This window comes from Pinus tabuliformis, chromosome 3_2 (assembly GCF_031772625.1).
Source record: "Pinus tabuliformis cultivar Carrire ecotype Pingquan chromosome 3_2, CPIR1, whole genome shotgun sequence".
Taxonomy (NCBI): Eukaryota; Viridiplantae; Streptophyta; class Pinopsida; order Pinales; family Pinaceae; genus Pinus; species Pinus tabuliformis.
The window spans coordinates 811,968,538-811,979,975 of record NC_142302.1 but is presented as its reverse complement, the minus strand read 5'-3'; the positions used below and the strand labels follow the sequence as shown (position 1 = coordinate 811,979,975).

Sequence of the window (11,438 nt, the reverse complement as noted above, 5' to 3'; positions counted from 1 at the left end):
TTACTGCTGCAGCTCGTTCGGGCAACGTGCCCACCGTGCAACGATGCCCTCAACGGTTCGTGTGATGCAACTCGTCCGGGCAGGGGCGCCCCTTCACAACTCGCCGGTTCGGTTTTCTGATTTTTGGCCAGGTGTTGTGGCTCTCGGTAGACCTACACTTTCAGGCCTCTTTTTTGTTCGCCCTTCTTGCTCGTACAAGTCTAGAGAATGCCTTGAACTTACTTTGAAGCTTGAACTTGTTTTCTTTCTTCCACCCATGTGTCCTCCACTTATACACTTTGCCATGGAAGTAATGTGGGTCGTCCAGCGCAAACCGACCTTCCAATTCAGCCATCCATTCCCCAACTTCATGTCGGCTCGCCCCCATAGAATGGCTCATCATGTTACCCAACCGTGCACTGTATAAGCACATCATCACAATGTTCCATACTTAGCCATTTTTTCGACTTTTCAATTTTTTGAACTTTCGTGTTGGCTCGTCGCAACTTATGTCTTTGGCGCGTTTAACCAACCACCCAACTCATTGCACATCAACTAGTCTCATTGTCGCAAACTTTCATCGCAGCCGACTCGCTCGCTCACTGACTCGTCGCCCACTGAATTGTCGCACCCACTCATTGTGTTTAACCGAAGGCGCGTCACCCCAACTCATCACACATCGCATGCACGACTCATGGGTGTGACATTGACCTTTACGCATGGGAGGGCAAGTGAGTAATAAATTATGAGCTTCTATTAGGCATCCTTCGAAGGCACTATCTATACTGTTGGGCCAACTCTGAGTAAGACCATGTAAAGAGCCATCAATGGAGCGAGTCGCATAACTGTTATTTGTAGGAGCAATGGCTATGAGCTGCTGTGACAAGGCAGTGGCTCTCAGAGAGAAGGTCGGTGGATCACTGTGATTTGTGGATGCAGCGTAAGCGGAAACAACATTGTCCAGTTCCTGACCATAAAAAATAAAATTCTTATAGCCGAGGAAACAGCCGTCCAGATGAACCCGACCACCATTAGATTGGGGGTAGTGCATCTTTACTTGAGTCTCCATTTCCATGACGCATTCCAGGCACTCGTCGGTGATTGAGTCTCCACTTCTGCGACGCATTCTAAGCACTCGTGGGCACAATATCGGTTTTGCCAAATTGGTCTTGCATTGAAGTAGCGAAGCCATTAGAGGAGAGATTTGAGCAAAAAGAAGCAAAAACGATATTTGGCTTCCCTTGAATGTTGTGGCATTAACATACGAATAGGTATTTTTGTCGCTGCACCAATAGCCCAGCTGTGCAGACCCGGATCATCGGCTGCCAAAATTACTGCAATCATCATGGCCACCAGAAATGGAAAACCATCAGTGCTAACAATCTGGAAAAGGGATTGAAATCCACTGGTTACATCTTTCTCGAAAAATTTGGCATGGTATCATCTTTAATAACCTGGCCTATGGTCTGATGCGTTAATCGATTGTGCTGCAGAGAAATAAGCAAATGCATTTTTTTTCAGAGGAAAAAACGAGATAGATTATATTAAGGAAATATAATGATCTAAATACAAGCAGAATGCTGTATGATAACCAGTCTAGCAAAGAGGCTATCTAAATATTGATCCATATGAAAAAGAGAGGATGATAAGCATAAGAAGCCGCATATAATGAAAAAGTCCAGAAGTAGGCTGGATGAAGAAACCCTGTGAGCCCGAAACGAATAATTGCTCTCCATGAGATAGATATGACAGATATTGCAGCGAAAAAGCTCTCCATATGACAGATATGAAGCAAGAGCGCCTGAGCATAATTCAAGGGGGCAGGAGGCCCATTATGGAATTCAAAATAGAGGCCAGAGAGCAAATGCATAGTCTAAACCAGCCACAATTTCTCGGGGAAAACAATAAAAATTCCCCCATAAGTTTTTGAAAATCTGGCGAAATTTTTTGACAATCCAATCATCCAGTTTAAAGATTTTGTGTTACGGGGATTCCTGAATCCATTTCCACACTTCAAACATTTCCACTTTAGAATTTTTGCCAGATTGACACGATCACTGAGGGACAGCTGGATGCCGTTGAAGTAGTCAAATCTGGTACGAACGCATTAGTGGGCAGAACTAACATCCAAACACGCAGCGCAACTTGATTTTTTTGTGTTAATTCGGGTTCAGAGAACTGTAAGAATGGCTAGCCTTTTATTGCGATAATACGTGGACTATTGGACATCCTGGAGAACTTGCCTTGAACAAATGGACTTCCATGTTGTGGACCAATCTTTCATATAAGTTACAAACTATTTAAACTCTGGATTACGTTGTCTTAAACATAAAATGATTCCAGCCGAAACAGTTAAAATTTAATATAAGTTTATGGACCGTGGTGTGGAGATGGTGTTCATAAATATTTATAAAATAAGATTGATTTATTATTTTTATTGAAATAATTGTTGTTTTAAGAGGTGTATTACCATGCAGTATGGAGAGAAAATGTTGTAGGGTTAATGAGTGTAAAGTTTAAGTGTTCATTCAATATAGAAAAAGATGGTGGGTATCTTAAAATAAAGAATGATATCAGAAAAAACAATAACTAATATAGATCTAGATCCATTTAAGTTTGAATTTATCCAGTTTTAATAATAAGATTTTTTAATCTAAAATATAGAAATTTGATTCTTATAAATAATAAATCCAAAACAACTATCTCTACCAATGTGGTTGATATATGCACATAAGCTTATGTCGACCACATTAATAATTATGTATATTTTTTTAAACACCAAATATTTATGATTATTAATAACCGTATAAATAATAACCATATTCATATATATTTATTATATGATTAGTATATTAATATTATAATAATAATATTAATAATAATAATTAATAATAATAATAACTTGTAATAATATTAAATTAGCATTATATTATTTTATTAATATAATAATCTAATTATTATTATAATAATAATATAATATATTTATTATTATATTATTATAATAATATTATATTATCTTATCCTAATGATGAACCACAACTGTTGTTTCGAAAGGCATTGACAAGTAGGTTTTGATGTCATCATCGATCTCAAAAATTTGATATGGATCATAGAAGCCTCAATTCAATTAACAGTTATAATAATAATAATAATAATAATATATTATTACCCAAGGGATTAATACTAAAACCCCGGGACATTAAGAACCCCACAGATAATATTAAACAAAAGGGACTAATATTATAAACCCAAGGTATACAAACCCTAAGATAAATATTAAAGATACTAAAATAAACATGGTTCAATTAATAAAGCCTAAGAATTAATATTTTCAAATCAAGGGAATAATAAACCAAAGAAATTATTAATATTATAAATCCAAGGAACTAATAAACCTGACTATTTAATATTATAAACCCAATGAATTGGTGAACCTAAGGGATAAAAATTGAACACCTAAGGGATCGATATTACAAACATAAGCGATTAATAAAGCTAAGCATGATTAATATTATAAACCCAAGTTAATAATAAAGCCAAGGGATTAATAGTAAAACCCTAATGGATTATGAACCCAAGGTAATAATATTAAACCCAAGAGACTAATATTATAAACCCAACATTGGTAAACCTAATATAAATATTAGAAACACTAAAATAATCATGGTTTATTTTCATGGTGAGAGAATCCTTGTCATGATGCGACATTCAACTATGACTGACCATGGTTGGATATGATTGACAATGGTTAACCATGATTGATATTTTAAACCTAAGAGAATAATAAGCCCAAGGGATTGATATTATAAACCAAAAGGAATAATAAACCCAATGAATTAATACTAAAAACCTAGGGGATTATGGACCCAAAAACCCAACATTGCTAAACCCAAATATAAATATTAGAAACACTAAAATAAACATGGTTTATTTTCATGGTGAGACAATCTTGTCACAACGCGACATTGAACCATGGTTAGCTATGATGACAATGGTTGACCATCATTGATATTATAAACCTAAGAGAATAATAAACCCAAGGGATTGATACTATAAACCGAAAGGAATAATAAAACCAAGGGATTAATACAAAAAACCAGAGGAATTATGAACACAAGGTAATAATATTAAACCCAAGTGACTAATATTATAATCACAACATTGGTAAACCCAAATATAAATATTACAAACACTAAAAAGCACATGGTTTATTTTCATGGCGAGACGATCCTTGTCACAATGCGACATTCAAACATGGTTGACCACGGTTGGCTATGATTGACAATGGTTGACCATGATTAATATTATAAACCTAAGGGAATAATAAACCCAAGGGATTGATATTATAAAACCAAAGGAATAATAAACACAAGGGATTAATACTAAAACCCCAAGGGAATAATATTAAACCCAAGAGACTAATATTATAAACTCATCATTGGTAAACCCAAATATAAATATTACAAACACTAAAATAAACATTGTTTATTTTCATTGTGAGACAATCCTTGTCACAATGTGACATTCATTCATGGTTGACCATGATTGATATTATAAGCCTAAGAGAATAATAAACCCAAGAGAATGATATAATAAACCCAAAGGAATAATAAACCCAATGAATTAATGCTGAAACCCCAAGGAATTATGAACCCAAGGTAATAATACTAAACCCAAGGGACTAATACTATAAACCCAAGCGATTAATAAACCAAAGGGATTATTAATATTATAAACCCATGGAACAATAAACCTAAGGGATTAATACTAAACCCCCAAGGGATTCTGCACCTAAGTGAATAATATTAAACCCAAGGGTCTAATATTAGAAACCCAAGGTATATAAACCCTAAGTGGAGACAATTTTTTCCATAATGCGAGATCGGACCATGATTGACCACAATTGATCGTTGTTGGTTATGGTTTACCATGATTCATATTGTAAACCCAAGTTAATAATAAAACCAATGAATTGATATTATAAACCCAAGGGAAACATAAACCCAAGGGATTAATACTAAAACCCAAGGGACTAATATTAAAAACCCAACATTCGTAAAAAAAAATATAAATATTACAAACTCTAAAATAAACATGATTTATTTTCATGGTGAGACAATCATTGTCACAATGCATTATTCAACCATGGTTGACCATGGTTGGCTATGATTGACAATGGTTTACCATCATTGGTATTATAAACCTAAGGGATTCATATTATAAACTCAAGGGATTAATACAAAAACCCCAAGGGATTATGAACTTAAGGGAATAATATTAAACCCAAGGGCCTAATATTATAAACCCAACATTGGTAAACCCAAATATAAATACTACAAACACTAAAGTAAACATGGTTTATTTTCATGGTGAGAGAAGCCTTGTCACAATGTGACATTCAACCATGGTTGACCATGATTGATATTATAAACCTAAGGGAATAATAAACCCAATGGATTGATATTATAAACCCAAAGGAATAATAAACCCAAGTTATTAATATTAAAACCCCAAGGGATTATGAACCCAAGGGAATAATATTAAACCTAAGGGACTAATATTACAAACACAACATTGGTAAACCCAAATATAAATATTACAAACACTAAAATAGACATGGTTTATTTTCATGTTGAGACATTCCTTGTCACAAAGTGACATTCAACCAAGGTTGACCATGGTTGGCTATGATTGACAATGTTTGACCATCATTGATATTATAAACCTAAGGGAATAATAAACCCAAGGGATCGATATCGGAAACCCAAAGGAATAATAAACCCAAGGAATTAATACTAAACCCCCAAGGGATTATGAACCCAAGGGAATAATATTAAACCCAAGGGACTAATATTATAAACCTAATGTATATAAACCTTATGATAAATATTATAAACACTGAATAAAACATTTTTGACCATCGTTTATTTTCATATTGAGACAATCCTTATCACAATTCCATGTTGGACCATGGTTGACATCATAATAAACCATGGTTGACTGTGGAATAACAAACCCAAGCGATTGAGATTATAAATAGAAAGGATCAATAAACCCGAGGGATTAATACCAAAACCCCAAGGAATTATGAACCTAAGGGAATAATATTAAACAAAAGGGACTAATATTATAAATCCAAGGTATAAAAACCCTAATATAAATATTAAAAATACTAAAATAAAAATGGTTGAATTTATATACCCTAAGAATTAATATATTAAACTCAAGGGATTAAAAAACTAAAGGGATTATTAATATTATAAACCCAAGGAACTAATAAAACCAACCGTTTAATATTAAGAGTTCAACAAATTAGTGAACCCAAGGGATAAATATTAAAAACCTAAGGGATCAGGAAGCATAATGAATCGACATTACAAATACAAGAGATAAATAACGTTGACGATGATTGATATTATAAACCCAACCTAATAATAAACCCAAGGGATTAATACTAAAAACTAAGGGATTATGAACCCAAGGGAATAATATTCAACCCAAGAGACTAATATTATAAAACCAACATTGGTAAACCCTAGTATAGATATTACAATCACTAAAATAAACATGGTTTATTTTCATGGTGAGACATTCCTTGTCACAATGTGACATTCAAACATGGTTGACCATGCTTGGCTGTGATTGAAAATGGTTGACCATGATTGACATTGTAAACCTAAGGTAATAATAAACCAAAGGGATTGATATTATAAACCCAAAGGATTAATACTAAAACCAAAAGGGATTATGAACCCAAGGGAATAATATTAAACCAAAGGGACTAATATTATAAACCCAAAGTATATAAACCAAAGGGAATAATATTAAACCCAAGGGATAAATCTTACAAATCCAAGGTATATAAACCCCAAGGGATTAATAAACCCTAAGGAATGTTCATATTATAAACCCAACCACATTACTAAATCTAGTCTAAAAGCATCGATAAACATTAATAAACCTTATGAATAATATTACACCCTAGGAAAACAAACTTGTAGATTAATAAACCCAAGGGATTGATATTATAAACCCATGATAATAATAAACCCAATGGATTAATATTAAAAAACTAAGGGATTACAAAACCAAGGGAATAATATTAAACCCAACGAATTAATATTATAAACCCAAGGTATATAAAACCTAAAAAAAAATATTGCAAACGCTAGAATTATGATGGTTGACCATGGTTGATTTTCATATTGAAACAATCTTTGTCACAATGTGACATTGAACCATGGTTGAACATGGTTAACAATATTTGATTTTCATATTGAGACAAATTATTTCATAATGTGAAATTGGAACATGGTTGACCATGATTATAAACCCAAGGGATTTATATTAAGTCGTAGGAGTAATATTATAAACCCTATAAATCATATTTCGCACTGAGACAATCTTTGTGAGAATGCAACATTGGACCATGGTTGACCATGGTTGATGATGAATGATTTTCATATGGAGACAATATTTGCCACAATGTGACATTAGACCATGTTTAATTTTCATATTGAGAAGAACTTTGTCATAGTGTGACATTTGACCATGGATGATCATGATTATAAGCCAAGGGGATTTATATTAGACCCAAGTATTAATATTATAAATCATATGAATAACATTACACCTTAGGAATACCAGCCTTTAGATTAATAAACCCAAGGGATTGATATTATAAACCTAAGGGAATAATAAACGAAAAGGTTTAATACTAAAAACCAAAAAGATTATAAACACAAGGGAATAATGTTAAACCCAAGGGATAAATATCATAAACCCCAAGGTATTGAAAATCATAGGGATTGTTAATATTACAAACCCAAGCATATTAATAGATATTAGACCCAAGGATTAATATTATAAATCATATGAATAACATTACACCTTAGGAATACCAACCCTTAGATTAATAAACCCAAGGGATTGATATTATAAACCTAAGGGAATAATAAACGAAAAGGTTTAATACTAAAAGCCAAAAAGATTATAAACACAAGGGAATAATGTTAAACCCAAGGGATAAATATTATAAACCCAAGGTATATAAACCCCAAGGTATTAAAAATCATAGGGATTTTTAATATTATAAACCCAACCATATTAGTAAATATGGTTGAAAAACATCGATAAGTGTTAATGATATAAACCCAATGAATAAATTGTTGACAATGATTATCACATTGCTTGTCACATTGAGATGATGCTTGTCTCACTGCGATGTTGGATAGATTTTCGTACCATTCCAACATCACAATATTAAACCTAAGGTATTATTGATTATTAAATCCCATGGATTATTGATTTAAAACCAATGGGAGTAATAAACCTAAGGGACTAATAATGCTATGAAAAAAGGAGTTAATATACCAAAGGGATTAATATTATAAACCCAAGGGATAATGAACCGATGAGTACAATATTAAACCTTAGGATTTATATTATAAATCCAAAGGATTATAAGCCCTAGGATAAATATTATAAATCCGAGGAATTAAAAACCCTAGGATTGTTATTATAGACCTTAGGATTATAAACTTTTAGATTATAATACCTAAATCCAATATTATACAGTAGAATATTAAACTGTAATTTATTCAACATCACAATGCAACATTGAATAACTTGCAGTTTAATGTGTCATTGTCACAATGATTCCTACAATGTTTGTCACATTGTGATGATGCTTGTCACCTTGTGACATTAAATATATTTTCATACCATTCCAATGTCAGAGTATTAAACCCAAGGGATTATAAATTCTTAAACCTAAGATATTATTGATATTTTAAACCCAACACATTAATAAACCCATGGGACTAATAGTATTATAAACTCAGGGGATTAATAAACACAAAAGATTGATATTATAAACGCAAAGGATAATGGACCTATGGGAATAATATTAAACCAAGCATTTATATTATAAACACAAGGGATTGTAAACCACAAGGTTAATATTATAAACACGATCATAAACATTAAAATTAGAAACATTAAACCCAATGGATTAATATCATGCACCCAAAGGATAATGAAACCATGGGAATAATATTAAACCATAAGAATAAGATTATAAACCTAAGGGATTATAAACCCTAAGATTAATATTGTAAGCCCAAGGGATTAGAAACCCTAAAAAAATATTATAAACCATAACATTATAAACCTTAAGATTATAGAACCTAAAACCAATATTGTAAAACATAATAAACCCTAATCCCTTAATGCAATATAATAAATGATAATATTAAACCGTAATTTATTCAATGTTGCAATGCGACATTGAATAAATTGCTAACAATGATTGTCACATTGTGATAATTCTTATCAAACTCCAACATTGAATAGATTTCCATACCATTCCAACATCACAATATTAAACCTAAAGGATTATTGATTATTAAACCTAAAGGATTATTTATATCTTAAACCCAAGGGATTAATAAACCCAAGAAATTAATATTATAAATGCAAGGAATATGAAGCCATAAGAATAATATAAAACCCTATGATTTACATTGTAAACATAAGGGATTATAAATCCTAGGATAAATATTATAAATTCAATGGATTAAAAACCATAGGAATAGTATTATAAACCTTAAGATTACAAACCCTAAATGCAATATTATAAATGAGAATATTAAACCCTAATTTATTCAACATCACAATGAAACATTGAATAAATTATAATTTAATGTATAATTGTGACAATGATTGTGAAAGTGTCTGTATTATTATAATAGCGCATGTCACTATTCTTGTCTTATTTCAATGATGCATGTTATTATTTTTGTCTTATTGCAATGATGCATGTCACTATGCCTAACTTATTGCGACGATGTTTGTGAGACTACAACATTGGATAAATTTTCGTACCATTCAAATGTGAGAATATTAAACCTAACATATTAGTAAACACAAGGGACTAATAATATTATAAATGCAAGGGATTAATAAACCTAAGGGATTTGTATTATAAACCGAAAGGATAATGAACTCGTTGTTTCACTATGGCTCACCATAATTGACTATATTTATCCATGTTCACCACATCTAAACATCACAAACTATGTTCTAAGTATGGTTGAAAATTATATGTCTATGGTTGACAATTTTGTGACTATGGTTGATCTTGATTGACCATGGTTGACCTACATTTTCCATGGCTAAACACGATTACCCATTGTTTCACACCATACTTTTCTATCATAGATTATGGTTGTGCATTTTGACAATGGTTTACCAAATTCAATCATAAAATACATTGGTTTATCATGTTCGTTTGTTCTAATATATTATATTATTATCATTAACCTTAATAACTTTATTATTATTATTAATTTTAATAATAATTGTTATAAATTTTAATTGTTAAACTTTATTATAAACATCAATAAACCTTTAATAATAGTAATAATAATAATAATAATAACTACTTTAATTATTATATGACCATGAAAAACCATAATAATTATTAATAATAATATTAATATTAATATATTTTTAATATTTAAAATTAATACAATACACTAATATTACCATTTAATATAATAATATATTAAATATTTATTAATATTAACATTATAATATATATTAAATATTAAATGCTAATATCAAGTATTAGTATAGAAATATTTATATAACTATTATATAACGAAGTATAATAATACTTAACATATTAATACTATGAGTACACTAATATTTAATACTATGAGGATACTAATATTAATACTAGGAGTATAGAAATAGGAAAAGTTCATACCACTTCTGGCATTACCTGTGCTTCGTAAACTTAGAGACAAAGCACAGGTAATGGAAAAAGTGGTATGAACTTTTCCTATTTCTATTCCTACTTGTCAATTGAAATATTGCAGAATCAAACAGAAAAAATCAAAAGGGCAACTGACACCAAAGTAATTCTAGTGCTAGAATGCAAAAAAATGCATTTGGGAAGAAATCAAATAAAGGAACTTTCACACTGCTATAAACAATATTAACTGCTGAAGTAAAACTCTATGTTTATCCCCAATATAGGTGGTGGCAATGTAACAAGTGGTCCCCTGAAAAGATCTGCCTTCTAAATGCTTTTCCTTCTCACACTAACTGGTCATTCTTGTACTCTTACAATCATCTTGAACTAGTACAGGTACAAAACGTATGTGATAAGTATATTTTACACTTCTACTGAAGACTTTTGTCTTCATGTAGGTGCTTTAAGGCTCAAGGTTTGGAGCACTTTTTTCCTATAACAAAACATTGGTTCTTGTACCAGAATAGAGCTTCCTACACCAAGTATTCCAATTTACTTCTATAAAAAGAACTGCAAATGTGAGCATAATCTGAAATAACTTGCACATGAAAAAGAATGCTTCAATCAATTGAATCTCGCAAATAGAAATAAACTTTTAAGATGAAAACCATATTCAAAAGTTAAATGAGACCTTCTTCAA

General features: G+C 31.3%; 1 protein-coding gene across 1 annotated transcript; it reads right to left on the bottom strand.

The window, feature by feature from the left end:
* Window positions 1-556: 556 nt before the first annotated feature.
* Window positions 557-1,105, bottom strand: LOC149183097 (cysteine-rich receptor-like protein kinase 42). Its single transcript, XM_089414829.1, has one exon. It carries the CDS (start codon window positions 1,103-1,105, stop codon window positions 557-559), a length of 549 nt encoding a protein of 182 aa, XP_089270955.1.
* Between the last annotated feature and the right edge of the window lie 10,333 nt (window positions 1,106-11,438).